The sequence below is a fragment of the Diabrotica undecimpunctata genome, chromosome 2 (genome assembly GCF_040954645.1).
Source record: "Diabrotica undecimpunctata isolate CICGRU chromosome 2, icDiaUnde3, whole genome shotgun sequence".
Classification (NCBI taxonomy): Eukaryota; Metazoa; Arthropoda; class Insecta; order Coleoptera; family Chrysomelidae; genus Diabrotica; species Diabrotica undecimpunctata.
In genome coordinates, this window is record NC_092804.1 from 119144401 (window position 1) to 119163422 (window position 19022).

The following is a 19022-nucleotide window of genomic DNA, read 5'->3' on the forward strand; positions in this document are numbered from 1 at the left end:
GTTTATTCAATAGAGGATCTGTTACGGTTTGGGTAGGAATATCTATTGAAACATGAAAAGGTACTTTAATAAGTGAAAGGTATATTACAGACATTTTGTCTAACTATGTGGCTTTCTAATGCTTCTTATATAGATAATTTTTCGACTGTTCTAACCACCATTCAAATTTCGTCATTTTGTGTCATGTGGAACAATTTCACCCAATCATGTCAACATTAGACTGATAATTGCATTCAGTGCAATTTTCAATCCCTATGACAACACGATCGAGTTTGACAACTTCATCCAAATAAATTTCAAAATGTCACGTTTCTAATATTAACTTAAATTTTAATAATTGTACTTTCACTAACTGTACTTTTAATAAATAAATGTTTCGTTATGTTGAGTTATGATTTTTTTTTTCGAAAAATTATCCGCCGAATATCCCTCGCACATTGATGAATGCCTCATAATTTCATGACAAATTTCTCAAGCTCGTTGCTTGGTAACAGCACTCAGCCTTCGGTTTCGTGCTGTTACCAAGGAACGAGCTTTCTATTGTCATAAAATTATCTCGTCTGTTATCAATGTCCTAGGGATATTACTACTGAAAATCATTTTTTTTATTGCATGATAATGCTCGACCACATGTTGCACATGTGGTCCGTGATTATTTGGGCGAGGTTGGAATACAAACCATGAACTGGCCACGATGCAGCCCTGATCTAAATCCTATAGAGACTTTGTGCTATATTATTGATCGCCAACTCAGGAGTCGACAACCATCACATGTCTCACTTGACGAAATAGAAGTAATGGCGAGAGAAGTTTGGAATTTGATTGATCAAGACCAAATACGCCGCTTGATTTTAAATATGTGTGTAGAAATAATTAGATGTATAGGTGAAAATAATCGTTATTAAGTATTTTTGGAAGAGAGATTTGTTAAAGATTATTCAGGTTATATTTTCTTCGGCTTTATTTATATTAAATGTCAATAAAGTTTATCTAAGTAGTGTTTTCTTTACTTTAAATGTTAATAAAAACTTGTTACATTTAAAGTTCTGTATAATCTTTGACAATAGAAAGTCTTTTCACGAAAATCTTAAGAAAGGATTAAAATATGTCAAAATATTAACAAAATGTAGCGTTTCTTTCTAGTTTATTCCACAAGGTGTTGACAAATACACAACTTTATTTCTAAAAAAAAACACAACTTCCTCTTTACAACCCGTATACGGGTGAAACGTTGATATTTTATAAACGTTAATAAATAGACCTATAATGTGAAAAACATAATCAAAATCCAATCATCCGTTAAGAAGAAAAATAGCTTCAAACTTATTGTACTTTAAGATGGTGCAATAATTTTGGGCAGAGTGTATATAACATTACCGCCATATATTAAAAGTTTATGAAACTTAGAAGTAATTACAACCATTGGATATAAAAAATCTTGCTTTTACAATTAAACAATTAAAAAAAATAAGGGTTATTGATCGAGATAAAAAAATATCCTATCTTTTAAGCTAAACCAAACAATACACACTAACAAAATTTTATTGGAATCGATTTACTGGTTTTGAAGATTAGCGTAAACAAACATCGTGACACGAGATTTTTATACAGTGTGGAAACCAGCTATGAAATAAAATTGTTTGTGTCATTATAGAAAATAATAAAAAATTCTGGGACACGTTAACACTTAAATTTAAACGTGCGCTTTTAAACATAAATTTAAATGTACAGGGTGATCCACGCAAGTCTGGCATAGTCCATAATCCTTATTTTTAATTAAACACCCTGTATATTTTTATGTTTTTAAAATATTCTTTACAACCTGATTTCAACGAACCATATCATGTAGGGTCTATAACGAATAATACAAGGTGAAATTTTGAAATTAATAATTTATCACGTGTTATGGTATTATTTTAAATTAGCTAAATACAGACAATACACTTCTACTTTGAGTGTCAGTATATTAAGGAAAATTTCTGTTTAGTAACCGTGTTAACATTTTTTATCATGAATAGGTAAAAACTGTCCAGATAGTCTGCTTATTAAACTAAATCGGTGAATAATGCGGATTGTTATCAATCAGTTGTTGGTGTGTTGATATTTTACATTAAAATAATAAATTCCTAATTAAAAGCTAATTTCTTGCAGAAATAAAAATGAAATATTTACACCGAGACCCACTGAATTGAGATTTTAATGATGATCGATTACGGAGAGAATTGTAGAAGTCAAGTTGAAGTAGCAAACTTATTTAATTAGAGGTATTCTCAGTTGCCTAATATTGCACAAGGTACTGTGTCTAAAATTTATGCACAATTCAGAGAACTTGGATATGTCAAACCATTAAAAATAAAACCGAATTTCATTGAAGATGAGGTGAAAGTGGATACTTTGTTAAGTGTCGCAGAGAATCTAACGTCACGTCAAATTGCGCGTCAAAATAATGTGTCACACAACTGTCCTAAGGTGTCTCCATGAAGAAAAACTTCATCCATATAAATTGACTTTTGTGCAGGAGCTAACAGAAGACGATTCAGATCGTAGAATCGATTTCTTCGAAAGAGTAATGGATAAAATTACCACAAATGAAATAGCTCTTGGCACAATGCTTTTTTCTGATGAATCAACATTTACATTTAACGGAGAGGTAAACCGACAAAACTGTAGATATTGGTCAGTAATCCTCATTGGATGCGTGAGACAAACACTCAGTATCCTCAAAAGTTAAATGTTTGGGCAGGTATTATAGGAGATCATATTATTGGTCCTATATTTGTAGATGGTAATTTGACAGCGGAAAAATATTTAAGCATTCTAAGAGACGATCTCCTTTTACGATGACGATTACCTCGGGTATTCTATGAATTAATTGTCTTAAAAAAAATTATACTTAATTTGAAAATGTTATCTTGTATTACTCATAATAGACCCTACATGATATAGTTCGTTGAGATCAGGTTGTTAAGGGGCCTTTAAAAACATAAAAATATACAGGGTGTTTTATTTAAAATACAGATTATGGACTATGCCAGACTTGCGTGGATCAACCTGTACATTCAAATTTATGTTTTAAAAGCACACATTTAAATTTAAAAGTTAAGGTACCTCAACGTTTTTTATTATTTTCTAAAATAAGTACACAAACAATTTTATTTCATAAGTGGTTTCCACACTGTATATAAAGATTACAGAGAACAACTTACCTACTTTGTCATCTTGTGTCCCTTTCCCCTACTCAACGTTATTTAACATGTAAACTGAATTTTGAAAAGATAAACTTACATAAAAAAATCTTGTATTATTAAATACAATGACGCAAAATACATCCTATTTTTTTCCGAGCTATCTTAATTCATTACTAACACTATAGTGGTATGGATTTAACTCTGTTGACGGTACAAGGTATATATAGCGCTTAAATTTTTCTTCCAACTGCGTATGTTTTTGTATTCATCTACAGTTTTTATTCTGTTTGTTAACAAGTATAACAATTTCTTTTTCAGTTGAATTTGTGCCTCTGTTGTTCGGGGGGTACTTCGACCCAGTCGCCAACTTTACCGCAGACCACCCATTCTTCTATTATATTAGTGATAACGATTCGGGTGTTACATTATTCGCCGGAAGAGTCAACAATTTCTAATATGTAATATCTATTTTTTAAAACAACTTTTTTTATTATTTTTAAAATGGGCATAATAAATTTTTTTATATAGCATAAACAATATTTTTAAGTAATCCGTAGAAGGTCGTTCTGTATACTGCGAATCGTTATTTTAATTTTAAAAAGAATGTTTGTATCTTAAATTACCTAATTTTTTAAATACAAAGGAAAAGGCAACGGGAAACCACCCCATAAATAGTCACTAGTTCATTCATCATGGTTAATGTAAACCAATTTGGAGAAGGTACTGATCATGGTCTTCGGATACCAAGATCTGGCAGGGGAGGAAGAACACGAAAATGAAAATCTTTCCAGGTAGTCAACTCACTAAATCCTTACCAATATTTAAACACTAATAGAGAAAAAGTGTGCAGGTGGAACATTCAAAAAATCTGTACTTAAAATGTTCGAAGTATGTTTGAAGGGAGAGATACACAACACCATTCAAGAAATGAAAAGACTTAATATCGACGTAATGGGAATCAGCGAGATAAGATGGCCAGGGTCGGGACAGTGCTGTGTGGATAAGCATATAGTATATTATGCGAGAAACGATAAACCACATCGATTCTGAGCAAAAAGGTCACTGGGGCTGTGATCAGCATGCTATCTCTCTTTGATAGAGTCATTCTGATGAAGCTGCAAAGCAGAGTCGTCGATAAGAACATCATTTAAATTTACGCTTCAATATCAGAAAAGCCAGAAGAGAATATCGAGGAGTTCTACGCACTTATACAAACAGCACTAAAATATACCAAGAAAAACGAGCTTACCATCATCTTGGGTGATTTCAATGCCAAAGTTGGCAAAAGCGGAATAGAAGACATCGTCGGACAATACGGATTAGGTGAGAAAAACGAAAGGGGAGACCGACTTATCCAATTTTGCCGGGAAGAAGATTTTACCATTGCTAACACTTGGTTTAGACTTCCCCCGAGACGACTTTATACGTGAAAGTCACCTGCAGATATAGCGAATAATATCGTCAGAAACCAGATAGATTTTATTCTCATTAACAAAAGATTCAATAGCAGCTTGACTTTGGCAAATACCTTCCCAGGAGCAGACGTCTCATCAGATCACAACCCATTAGTGGGTTCGATAAAACTCAAACTAAAGAAACTCGTCAAAGGTAAACCTAAACAGAACCTGGATTATTACACTCTAAAAGACCCTGTAGTTCGTCAGAACATAAGAGATGTAATGAGAGAAAAACTAGAAACCGCTAAACAACAAGAACAGAGTGTAGAACAAAAATGGAGTTATATCAAAGACGTCGTGTTAAATGCGGAAAGAGAACATCTGGGAAAGAAAACAAGAGTAAAAAATAAAGAACAGATGACTGACGACATTCTGCAAATGATGGATCAAAGAAGATTAATGAAAAACAGGGACGTGAAGAAATACCAAAAATCAACCAAACAATTAAAAAAGAAATACGAAGAGCCAAGGAGACATGGATGCTAGAAAAATGTAAACTAATCAAAGAGCTCCAAGTGAAACACGATCATATAAATATCCACTGAAAGATTCGAGAAGCCACTGGTCAATACAAGAGGAGAATCACACACCTCCTTATAAACAAAGACGGGAACCTGGCGCCTACAGTAAAGGAGAAGTTGGTCACCTGCAAAATGTACATCGAAGAACTTTTCTAGGACTACCGAGGTAAACTTTTAGCAATATATTACATGACAGGGCCGTCAATACTAGAAAGCGAGATGAAAGCAGCGTTTAAACAGTCTAAGAATGATAAGGCCACAGGTCCGGACGAAATACCCGTTGAACTTATTAAGGTGATAAGAGAAGTGAGCAGAAAGGAGTTAACTGAACTGTTTAACGCCATATACGATTTAGGTACTATCTCAGAGGAATGACAATTGTCAACATTTGTAACTACCAAAAAAACGATCTGCGAAAACGTGCGAAGATTTCCCAACTATGAGTCTTATCAGTCATGCACTTAAGATTTTTCTTAAAATCATACATGCCAGAATTTACAAGAAATACGAAAAAATGTCGGTGAAATGCAATTTGGATTCCGCAATTCCATGGGTACACATAAAGGACTTTGCACTTTACAAGTCCTACTTCGGAGATGCCGCGATGTCAGTTGTGATGTCTATATTTATTTTATTGACTACGCTACAAATAGTAGGATTGGATGAGAAGGACATTCAGATCATCATGAAATTATACTGTAACCATCGTGCTCAAGTCAAGGTCGAAGACCAGCTGACCGACCAAGTGAAGATCATGCGAGGAGGAAATTTTTAGTGAAGTTTTCACAATCCCAGAGATGGGAGTCCGAGGGAACGGTGAATACATCAATAATATACGCAAATCCGATGACAATGTGTTACTAGCAACCAGTCTAAAAGATCTAAAAGCCTTACTAGACCCAGTGAGAACTGTAAGCGTAACATACGGACTAGACCTTAATATCTTAAAGAGATCCAGAGAGTCGACAGATTCACTTACCTTGGAACTACCCTCAACTCACAATGGGACTGCGCTCAAGAGATAAGATCCAAAATTGAAATGGCACGATCTACATTTATCAAGTTGAGATTCTTGCTGTGCAGATCTCAGTGATCTCAGTTTAGGAATCAAGATGGGCATAGTGAGGTGCTATATTCTTCCAATGTTACTATATGGAGTTGAAGCCTGGGCACTGACGCAAGCCACAGAAAAGCGGATTGAAACCTTTGAGATATAGATCTACAGTAGGATACTAAAAATATCGTATGTGGACCGTGTCACCAACGTTGAGGTCCTACAGCACATGAGAAAAGAATAAGAAGTGCTTAATTTAGTAAAACAATGAAAGTTTGAGTATCTCCGGCACGTAATGCGGAACGAAGAAAAATATCGAATTCTTCAACTCGTCATGCAAGGTAAAGTATTTGGCAGGAGAGGACCCGGATGTCGTTGTATCTCGTGGTTAAAAAACCTCCAGCAATAGTTTGGGATCATGGAATGACCTTCGCGGATCTGTTTAGCAGAGCAGTCAACAAAACCATGATAGCCTTGATGATCGCTAACATCCAGACTGGATAAGACACTGAAGAAGAAAAAGAAAGGTGCAGTACATTGGAAACTGCTGTTTACTCTCGTCTGCGATTAGGCGCCAAAAGTGTTATATAAAACTCAACTACATTTATTGCGTTGGACTATTTATTTTGTTTATCTTTGAACGTTTTTTGTGCTTTAGTCAAACAATAATACATTCTAAGTTACGTCTCACTTCACAACAATTTTATAGACAACTGCTATACGGCGTTGTGTGTTGCTATCTAGACACTGGTCAGTAATTCCAACAATTTTAGATAAAAACCTGTTGCTTTTCACTACAAGAGCAACAAAATTGAGCAAACTACTTCAACCGTAACAAAATCAATAATGTTAACAATTGACGAAGGAAACAGTACATAGTAAAAATAATTGTCTGAATGGGAAGTAAGGGGCTAAAAGAAAAATAGGAAATGCAGGTGCAAGTATGTTCACCTTGCAAACCGGTACTCAACTGTTTTGAAGGACACGCCAGTGAGCTTTGGAACGTGGTTCTATAGATCTGGGATGGGGCTATATTTAAAAAAAAATGGGAATTAAAACCTGCTAGTGAAAATAACAAAATTTCTTACTAAAAAAGGGGAAAAGTAAAGGGCACAACCTAGTCTTTTGTCGAGGGACGACGAAAACTCGACACTTGACTTGTCCATGAGTAGATTGATTTAAGAAAGATTAAAAAATAGGCTAAACTAACTAGTCACTTTCCAATTATGATTTCAAATAGCGAAAATAAATTAAACAATTATCATGTACCCAAACAGCGAATTGCCAATGCACATTGGATTGGCTTCTGGAGAAGGCCCCTTCTACATCACCACTGAAGCTGAACTATATGGGAACACAACTTCGAGCGTCTCTTGAAATAAATAAACAAAATATATGTTTGCTTTTGTTTATCATGAATTGCGTTTGTCGTAAATATTCAATTGAAGCCGTCGTGAGAAAGTTGTCGATTAAAGATTCGATTTTGGCTGGAGTACTTTGTAGCTGGTGGTAGAAAAGAAATTTGGTCTTGTTTTTACTTCTATGTGGACGATCGTAAAGATAAGAGGTAGAAACTCCAGCTCAAGAGGGCTGGTTGTTATTTAGCGGCAGTTAAGTACGTGGCCCGTAAAAATGGGAATATTCATAACACAGTGTAGTATCTAACATAGTATATACGAGTATCTCAGCACATAACAATATGTCTAATTTCGAAATAAACTAATAAGTTTTAATTCAGCTGAAAAATTAGTCAGCGAAGTCTGCAGCAATATGTAAGTTAAATTTAATTTTAAAACTTGTCAGAATGTTGGAGATAAGTTCACAGAATATTTTCTTTCTGGTGAACCTAAGAAATATACCTAATAACTAATATTGTGAACGTACTCAGTGTAGTGCAGTGCCACGTTTTTTTATATAGGGTTGCCCCTTTAATTAATATTTTAGCTAATATTCATTTAACATTTTTATTAACCCTTTTGTTGCCTACCACTTCCCAATAATCCAGCATCCATACAAGTATGACACTGTTGGACTCCTCCAGTTTGCCAATATCTCCTTTTTTTAGGTCAAACCACGGCTAACAATGTGTACGGACGAAAATAAACACATAGTTGGTATCAATGACACAGTACAAAACAGATGAGTTAAACACTTTAAAGAACTACTTGGTACCGAAGTGAGAAATGATAAGTCATTCCTAAGCCTCAAAAATAACAAGTCCTCTGTAATGGACAATTTTCCTGCACAGCTCATTAAGAATTGAGGTAACAGCAATATGCAATAAATTTACAGCATAATAGTCAAAGTCTGGGAAGAAGAACAAACATCAAAGGAATGGTGCACTGGAATCACATGTGTGCTGCACAAAAAGGTAGATTTGGTAAAATGTATAAATCATCGGGGCATAACTCTTCTAAACACAATATACAAAGTATTGTTTACCACTCTGTACGTGTACAGCTGTCTAAGTACGTACGTGGAAGGACTACTTGGTAAATATCAAAGCGGTTTTAGGCCAGGTAGTTCAACATTTGACCAAAGTTTTTGGTGCTTTTGTGCAAGTCAAATCTTAAAAAAACCAATGAATTTAACGTTAATACGTTTCATAGCTTTGTGGACTTTAAGTCAGCGTACGATAGGGTCCTAAGATGTAAATTATACGAAGCCATGAATGAACAGAACATAATATGACATGTAAAAATAACTATAAGTAAAATGATTTTCAGAGTGCAAATACTAGATGATCTGTCACAAAAATTTAAAATAAATGCAGGGTTACGGCAGGGAGATGCGTTACCGTTGTCTTTCTTGGAAGAAGGGAACAGGTGCCGAACACAAGGAATCTTAGAATGGCATCTACCCGATAAAAGAGTTTAAACTGCCCAGAAGAATATAATGTTATAGGAATGTACGTGTAGAAACTAATATCAAAGAACCACAGGGACATATCTAATAAAATTACATCTGATAGCCAAGAGGCATGAAAGGCACCGGAGTGAAGTCAGATTGACCCCAAGTTAGTTTGGAACTGTCTTCAGAATCTTGTTTGGATAAAAAAGTAAACATGTACAGCTCGTCAAGAATTGCAATGTCTCTGAGTTTTGATAAGAATATAAATTTGGAGGGGAGGATCCGTCAGTAGCCCGAATATACTCAGTTCAATTTTGTTAGCAGAAGCAAACAGATCAGACGCATATCAATTACACTGGTGTAGGACTTATTAATCCGGTTCCGTTACAATGGAATTTAAATCAAAAGTTCATCGTAAAGTTTTGAGTGGTCAATTTCGTGAAATTATAGCAAATGTGATATATTTTATGAGACGAGAAGCGGAGGCTAAACATCCGATAATAGAACTAACGAAAATTCAAGAACGTGTTTCGCGCGCAACTGGTGTTAGTGTTGGTTCTGTAAAGCAAATTTCAAATGAAACAGTTGAGATCAGTTGAAGATGGTGAAAGTGATTCGTTCCATACACCTAATATTAAAAGACAAAAACGTGCGACCAAAACTAAGTTGAATAATATGGGTAAGGAAATTCTTCGGAGATTTGTAATAAATTTTCACGTCCACGAAAAAAAAGTTCCTACGTTGAGAGGCATACACAGGAAATTTGTCAATAAAATTAATTACACAGGATCGTATGGAAGTTTACGAAAAGTATTACATAAAATTGGTTTCTGTTGGCGAAAAACTCAGACAAAGAAAAAATTGCTTATGGAAAAACCTGACATCCAATAAAAAAGGATAGCTTTTTTGCGAAGTATTAAGAGTTACAGAAACGAAAATCATCCTATAGTATACATGGACGAAACATACATCCACTCTTATCACACATTCAATAAAAGTTGGAATGATGATTCTCACGATGGTTTGCGTAAGCCTATCTCTAAGGGACAGAGGTTAATAATAGTTCATGCAGGGGGAGAAATGGGGTTCATAAAAAATTCCTACTTAAAATTTAAATCAAATTTAAAAACTGGTGATTACCATAGTCAGATGAACTTTCAAAATTATAAAAAGTAGCTAGTGGAAATGTTGATACCGAACTTACCAGCACAAAGTGTATTAGTGATTGATAATGCCCCATACCACAATGTTCAAAGTGAAAAAAATATAACGACTGCATCAAAAAAAGATGAAATAAAAGAGTGGCTTAAAAAGAGAAATATACCATTTACAGATGATATGTTAAGAGCCGAGCTGTACACTTTAGCAAAATTTTATCAACGTATCATAAATCATATGAAATAGATAAACTTCTAGAGGAAAATGGACATTCGGTATTAAGACTACCACCTTACCATCCCGAGTTAAACCCCATTGAGTTAGTTTGGGCATCCATGAAAAACTATGTTGCACAACGGAATGTAAGTTTTAACTTTAAAGATGTGGAGGTTTTATGTAATCAATTTTTTGAGACATTTTCAGAGGATGAATGGAAATCACGGTGTGAAAATGCCAAACAGGCAGAACAGTTTTTTATGAAAAGCGCACCGGCAGTGGACTTAGTTACGGAGAAAGTGATAATTAACTTGGATGATGATGATGATGACAACGATGATGCTGATAGTGATAGATGATCTAGAAGATACAGATTCGAGTTCCGATCCAGATATTTAAGGCATTGAACTATTGTAATGTTATTTTGTAAGTATACTGTTAGAATACGGACGTTTTAGAGGAAACAAAAACGATTAAACAATTTATTTTATTTTTATATTTCAATATGATGTATACAATGCTAAAATGATCATATAAAAAAAAGATGATGGTCGACGGAGATGGTTTTTTAATTTAAAAATGAACTAGTTATGTTATTAATAAAATTTTGGTTTTGGAAGATTAACTTGATTATAAAATTAAATGACCATTTATATATTATAAATTTTCTAACAGTCAGTTTACTTTCTCTTGTTTTGTTAAGGACATACCTAGAATTACTTAGCTATGTATTTCTTTGCAATTTTGTACAATATCTGTATGTGAACTTTTTTATTGCTTTTAGTTTTCAAACATGTTAAATTATGTTGAAATGATTTTATTAATAATTTGATATCTAAATATCAATTTTTTATAATATATTTCACCTTTAAAAACAATAAAAATCGATAATTTTCATCACATAATATTACGTGGAATAATTACTCCTAATTATTTAAATTTCAATACCTATTGAGTTCAATTGACCCTCCCCCAGTCGTAGTTCCATAATAAAATAATGTTAAAATCCAAACGCATTTGCTATCTTCTTTACTCTGAATGCGTTCTCTGTTTATTTTTCGCATCGCTAGAGTTTAAACTGAAAGACAGAGCTAACTTTGACGAAGTGTAAGTTTATTCTGGATGCCTATATACAGATAACGACATTGTTTTGTTGACCATAGGTATTAAGAGTTATGGCAATCCCATCTCTAGACTATATTTATTATAATGCTCTAAAACTAATTTTTTGGTTATTTTTTAGCCCTAATAGCAATACAAATAAATAAGTAAGTAAATAAGTAATATGCTTTATTGTCACTGAAAATTGTACAAATTTTATGGACAAAGCTTATAACAATAAGAGAAGAAAGAAGAAAAAAATTCAGAATAAGAATCGTTTGTTTTTTTAAATAAAAAAAAATCAATAAAATATTTCCAAACTTAACCACAAAAAATACTAACTAATTAAGAACCTTCAAACTTCGTAAAATTAGGAACGCAGATTAATGAATTAAGGGCTCAAATATTCCACCTTCTTGTGCTAAACAGTAACCAAATCTGTCATACAGATTTCTCCTCATATTTAGGAGTAGGGCTGGTGTAATGCTTGCAGATAAATGAAGTATTTTGCTCTTAATTCGACCAGGTCTGTGGCCCTTTCAAACTGATGCACATAAATGTTTTTTTTTGAGAAAACCACAAAAAAAGAAATCTAGGCGCTAAGTCACAGGATTAAGTAGGCCATTTAATTGTACCACGGGTACTTATCAGTCGATCAGGAAACGTTTAATTGAGTAAGTCAATAGTTGCTCTAGAGTTGTGACCCGAACACCTATCCTGTTGGAAATAAACCTCCTGAAAATTAATAGGAAGGCGTCGAACTGCCGGAATGATCTCATTCTGTAAAAGTTGTAAATATTTGGGCCCGTTTGGGTTTCCATCGATAAAAAATAGACCGACAATATGGTCGCCTAACATCCCAGTCCATAACTTTTGCGGATGCTGCGTTCGCACTGCAACACTGAGAACACTTGCTTATTTTTCCGAGAATAATACCTTGCAACGGATGAATTGTGTTCTTTATATAATTAAAATGAAGATTCGTCAGAAAATAAAATATTTATTAAAAAGTGTAAATTTTCATTTTGTTCATTTAACATAAATTCACAAAACCTACACTATTGCAGGGTTCACTAGCTTCCACAAAAGCACAAATATCAATATCCCTGTTTCGACGATCCTCATTGACAGGTCTAACACGTGGTTCATTACCTTCATGACACTTTTTACAACTGTTTACATATCCCGAATTTTGAAAATGTTTGATGGTATTTTTAACTGTTGTAACACTTAGTGAGAATGAATCTATTTTCGAAGGCAACAATAAATAAATCAATTACTTCGCGTATCGAATGACCCTGAAAGTACCATGTTACAGGTTGCATTTTTTCTTGGACGGTATACAACGTCATAGCCATTTTATTAATTATTTATTTATTCTTTCAGAACCTCGTTTGAAATTTTTAATGTCAATGTGACAATTACGACAATTCGTACCTACTGTAAAATGAATATAAAGGTGGAAACGTGCAACATGTCACAGTGATTGCAATTGTGTTGTATGGTCAACAAAACAATGTCGTGACCTGTATACAGGTAATGAAGAAAACGAAAAAGCTGACCTACTTGCCACAGAAGGGACAAAAGAAACAGTTATAGGATCAGAATGTTTCGTTGCCATAGCAAGAAGCACAGTCAAAAAAAAAACAATATCGGAGTGTGTAGAACGAATGAAACATAAATACTGGCACTAACAAACGGGTCTCAAACATTCAGCTTTTATAGATGACCGTTAAAATGATGAAAAGTGCGAATACATTTTTTTCAAGCTGACGACGAGATGATGGAACAAGTTCTGTGCAAATGCTCAGGGTTGGATAGGATAAGGCTCAATATATTTGAGCGTTGTAAAGTCGAACCCTTTGAACAAGTATCACCTAAGGCCATAATAGACTTTTTTTAAAGAGGCTGGGCTGAAGTGACAACTGAACCACACAATGGACCTCTTAAGTGGAAGAATGGCTAACCTAACTTAATTTATGATGTTAATGCATAAATGCTAAAAGTTAGTAGCGCAAATATTCTCCAGGCATTAAAGTTTATTTATATCGACGAAATTTTTAAAATTTCTTAAACTTCCACACCATCAAATTTTGAATAAAATGCGCAAAAATTTTTAATTCAAATTGATCTAAGTCATTAAAAAAAAAACAGAAAACTTCCAAAATGTAAATAGGGAATACGAGCGATGGTAGGCGCAGACCAATGTGCAGACAGTGCTTGTGGCTTAAGAACATATATGGCATTGAAAAAGCTCTAAGATCAAAGGCAAAGAAAAAATTGGCAAAGATTGTTGCCGATCTTTGTCGATATTTTTCAAATAATATGTCTTAGGTAATATGTTTTTATTCGTATAGTATAAAACTTTTCTTTCGTTCGTATCGCATAACGATATTTTCAAAAAAATATCTTTGCGAAACATGGATGATTCTGCGCCTATGTCAGAGTAAACCAAATTCAAGGACTTAATTTTTAAATATATTTAATTTATTTATTAGGTTTTTAATGTTGTTTATTAGTATGTCTCGAGAAGATAAAAGTGAATTCCCAATATACTGAGAGACTGACACCCTACAGCTATTTACATATCTGCGGTAACATTTGAAAAAGGATATAATTTTTAATATTAATTGCCAATCTGGTTATCATCGGGACCAATAATAACAAATAAAAAAGTATAGAATAGGTTAATATAGGAAAATATCATACTCACTTTGGAATATATTAACAACCCATTAACATTCTAAGTCTAATTTTTACCTTGTGAATAGTTTAATGTTTATTTATATAAAATTTACTTTTTTAGTTGGATTCGCCTATATGTCTGCTGTAACATATATTGGACCCAAACCAATCGACTTTACCGCAGACCATCCATTCTTCTATTACATTAGAGACCATAACTCGGGCGTTGCCTTATTCGCAGGAAGGGTCAATAATTTCTAAAAACCCAATACCTTTGTGCTAAAAAGAGTCTTTTGTTCAATCTACTTGCTTAATACTGTTTGTCATGTGTTTAGAATATGCAGTGTAAAATGATTTATATAATAAAATAATATATTCAATAAAGTTCTATCAAAAAATGCAATTCTTTTTATTTAAATGCTTATTATTTCCAAGATTAATCAGTATTTTTTGCTAATTAGTAGAATTAGCAGAAATAGAAAGCAATCAATAATTGATATTGTGCAAAATCCGAATGAAATCGTATATATCGCACTAATAATACAATAGTGTCGTAACTCAAAAAAGATGATTTTTCAGAATCAACGAAAAACTCATTTATCATTTTCTATTACAGGTAAAAAAAACTCAATGCATATGTTTCTAATTAATATTAAAGAAAGTTTTTTTGTACTCTTAGCTAAATAAAAATACTGACAGTGAAGTTATATAAAATTTTTGAGTTAACACTGTATTGCTCTAAGCAAAATGTTCGAAATGAGATATTATTTCTAGTTATGACATTATTTATGAAATATTTTGTGTTACTACAATTTGATTTACTATTTTTTCTGCGGTTTACGTTAGTTTTTGGACTTAACAACAATTTTGGAAACTAATTCTTGGTGTTTGTTAACATTGGATCTAAAGAGATTGTATTACACGTTAACAATTACCTAGAACTATTGGTTTTGATATTAATAAATAAATCAAGACTGTTTTTAATTAAGTTTATATTATAATCAAACAAATTCAGATACAGATAACAAAATACAGTATTCTTGAACATTTTGTACTTAATTTTTAACAAAAAAACCTTCCAAAAAAAGAACACGAAATCTAGTCATATTTAAGTAATTTGTAGTCAATTAAAAAGACATACTTAAAAAAAAACAAATCATTTAAACTTAGTTTGAATCAGTCTAAAAATAAATTATTATTGATTACAATTAAATACAATTTTAATGTTTAATCAAAGCCTTATAGCAAGTTTATTACATTTTTGTCAATTAATTCCTTTAAGTTAATTTTCTAATTTTGAGTTAAAGGTATCTTGCTTGTGTACTCTCATGTCAAACCATTAGCAAATAACGAAGTCTGATTTTCAGTTTAAAACTTTTTGGTAGTCTTCATCTTCGTAAGAGTTCTTATAAAAGAAAGTAAATGGATGTTCGTTTTCAACACGAAACACCTTAATGTCATGCCATTTTATTTTGTCTTTCTCCTCATTTACATTAAAATTGATACCCTACTCTTCTTGAAGTATTTTCGGATTGTAAAATTTTTCTTTAGTCACTTCAGTCACGCTATACGGTTTGCCTGTCTTTATAGCCGTCTGAATTAATGCCATATATTGTTGTGGGACATACACTGGACCAGATTTTACGAAACGCTTTACTTGCTTTTCTATGACGCTATGCACATTGTCACCCTCGTTTTGAGAGTTACCGCAAATCAGCAATTTATGGGTTATGCTTTTGACATTCATATTGTTCTGAAGCTATTTTCTTGTGGCATTTTAAATTAATTACTATTTAAATGGGAATAAGCCACAATTAACGGTTAAAATACGTTTATTGACGTTTCAATTTCCACTTCGGAAATCGTTTGACATTCATTTTCTGTACTGCGTACGCATATGCTGTAAGGACGTATTAATTTTTTTGCTGCCCGCAACAATTACTAAATAAAATATAATATATAATAAAAAGTCCAGTTCTCTACCAGGATTAGCCTGTATAATTTTTTCTATATATTAGAGTACAAATCTCAATCCCATTTTCTGTTTCACTGTTTGCGTCAATTTCTTGAAGTACTTGATGACTCGTAAATGGTGAAGGTATAGGTGGTGGTTGTAATTTCCCAAAGTCACTGTTTTCTATTTGGGCACCAGGTTCATTATTTGTACTCTCTAGTAACAATAACGACGGTGAAGAGATTTCCTGCTCGCAATCCTCAGTATTTGTTGCAATAGCAACAAGTAATCGCCGACGACTCAGGTATTAAACCTAAAAATGGACCAAGTAATATTATTAGATTAAGTATAAAGGTAATTGATGCAAGAATATCACAAAGAGTGTAGTAACTCTAAATTTATAAAATAAACTTGTTGGTAAGCTTTTTTAATAACACTTTTACATATTTTAAATGACTTATTACTATGCGATGATCGACAAATATATAATGATTAATAAATGTTTTACAAACAACAACAAAAATGATTTAAAGTTATGATTCAACAATAATGTAGCATGTCAAAAATTATGAACTGTACCAATAATAGTGTCGTTAGTAAAAATATTAATTTAAAAAGTGCTGGTTTAAACCAGTAATAGTGTAATAACTAGAAAAATAACAATGTTACGATTAGGTTCAAATCAACAAGAATGTAATAACTATAAATATAGCTATGAAATTACATACCTGATTCAGCAATACCGTGAAAACTCGAAATGATGAGCAAAGCAACACGTGCGTTCCCGATCACTGTTGGTCGCAACTAAAGATGACGCGATATTGTGAGGAGGGTGATGACAGTCGGTCGGTTATGAATACCGTCTTATGGCGCCATCTCTTATTAATTTATTGCACTATTAAAACGACAGTTTTATTGACTTATAGGGAATTTAATTTAACGTGTGAATATAGTGTTATGTCAATTTCGAAACATTTTGAGTTGCGACAATGTTGTATTATTAGTGCGATATATGATAACAAAACACCAGAATACACCTCAAAGATAAAAGTCGAAAGTTTACAGGAAGACTCCACAAGATACCTATTCCAATAAAAATAAATCGTTCAAAAGGATTGAATCCACCCCATCCTTTTGTAGATTACTGAAGGAAAAATGGAAAGAAAAGAAAAAACTTACTAGATCACTGAAAAGGTTTTTCAAAAGAAATAAAAATCATGTTATTTTGTTTCATATAAGGTAAATGCAACAGTACCTATTACTTTAGTATCTTTTTAATTGATTATTTACAATATTTAACGAAAAAATATAAAATGGGTTTTGAAGTACTGCTTCATAGGTTCTGAGGATACTATTGGTTACTAATGAATATATGCAAAATAATATAATAATATATGCAAAAATTTAATAAATTTAATAATTTAATTTAATAAATTTTATATATTTATTAAATTTTAATTTAATAAATTTAAATTTAGTATTAAAAATACTTAACTATACCTGACCCACTTGTACTAAATGTTGAAGTTGCGGAAAAGATAACAAATTAAAAGTAAAATTAGTATATTATGAATAATGTGTTGAAGTTTTAAAAAATATATTTTATTACAAACATAATACAACAAATTGAAGAAATTATTGTAGAAAAAACTGAAATTTAAATGTTAATCAGAGAAAATTAATTTTCGGTGAATTCTGTAAACGTATTCATGTCTTCTATGTGGAATATACTTCTGGAATTTTTAACCTTCGGTGAATCTATACTTCTAACGACATCTTTTTCATCATACCATATTTGGTATTTTGTATCTGGCCAGCGCCATCCTGTTCTACCACTTTGAGTCATTGTGGAAACGAAATACTTCTGTTTTCTGACTGCTGTAACTTTACCTGGAAAATATTTACCATCATACTCTACCACCACGTAATCGTTAAGTTTGGGCTTTTTTCTAGATGAATTATTTATGTTTTCCTTTAAATCTAATGACACATTCTCAGAAGTAGGTTTTCGTTTTCCTACCAATTTTTTTTGTTGGCTTCTGTCTTTTTTCTTGGTTTCTTGCTTTCTTTTTCTTTCTAGTTTTTCAGCTTCAATTTTTACTTTTTTTTGTTTATTTTTTTTTTATTATACTCCTGCCACATTTGACTTGGTTACTACACTTGGTATTATTTCCTTACTTTTTCTTAATTCTGGTTTTATCTCTGGCCAGAAGAGTGCTCGCTTGAATGGACTAGGAACGTTTGGATCAGTTTTGTACTGAGTACATTTATATGATAATTATTTAATAAAGCTGTGTCTTCTGAGATCTCTAGATTCGACTTTAAAATATTTTGGGAAATCTCAGTATTTTAAGTATTCGTTACATGTTGTGGCAAATCCAGATTCTCTTCTGGTGAACTGATGATCCTTATATTTTTGTTTTCTGACAATCCAGATTGCTATTTTGAGGTGTTACATCTTTTACAGTATCTTTGATAGGTGTTATATGTTGTGGGAAATCCAGATTTAATTTTAATAGATCCTTGATCTGTATATCTGGGGCTTCTGATAATTTTAGATTGATATTTTGAGGCGTTACATCTGTTACACTTAGTAAGTATATTAATTTTCTTGATAGGAGAAATTGCTAAATTTGAAACAAGACTTGAATAATTCTCAAGGAATTCAATAGCATTCGTTGAATTCTTCAATTCTTCATTCGTTGAGATCTTCAAAAACAGTTTCAGCCTCTTTAATAAAGTTTTCAAGATTTTGTGCAGTTAAGTTAATTTTTCTCTGTTTAATTTTTTTCCAAACTTCAAATAATAACGTATCTTCTATTGACCCACACCACTTTG

The 19022-nt window shown here is 32.5% G+C and overlaps 1 protein-coding gene across 2 annotated transcripts in view; it reads left to right on the forward strand.

Moving 5' to 3' along the window:
- LOC140434818 (antichymotrypsin-2-like) overlaps positions 1-14564 on the forward strand; it is a 169184-nt gene extending 154620 nt beyond the window's left edge. Inside the window, exon 4 of one of the 2 annotated variants that reach the window (XM_072523353.1) lies at positions 14352-14564. In XM_072523353.1, coding sequence (XP_072379454.1) covers positions 14352-14491 — 140 coding nt within the window. In that variant the 3' untranslated portion in view covers positions 14492-14564. Of the gene's footprint in view, positions 1-3506; positions 3647-14351 lie in introns of those variants that run through there. The other variant, XM_072523363.1, reaches the window with a different exon arrangement.
- The last annotated feature ends 4458 nt before the right edge of the window (positions 14565-19022 follow it).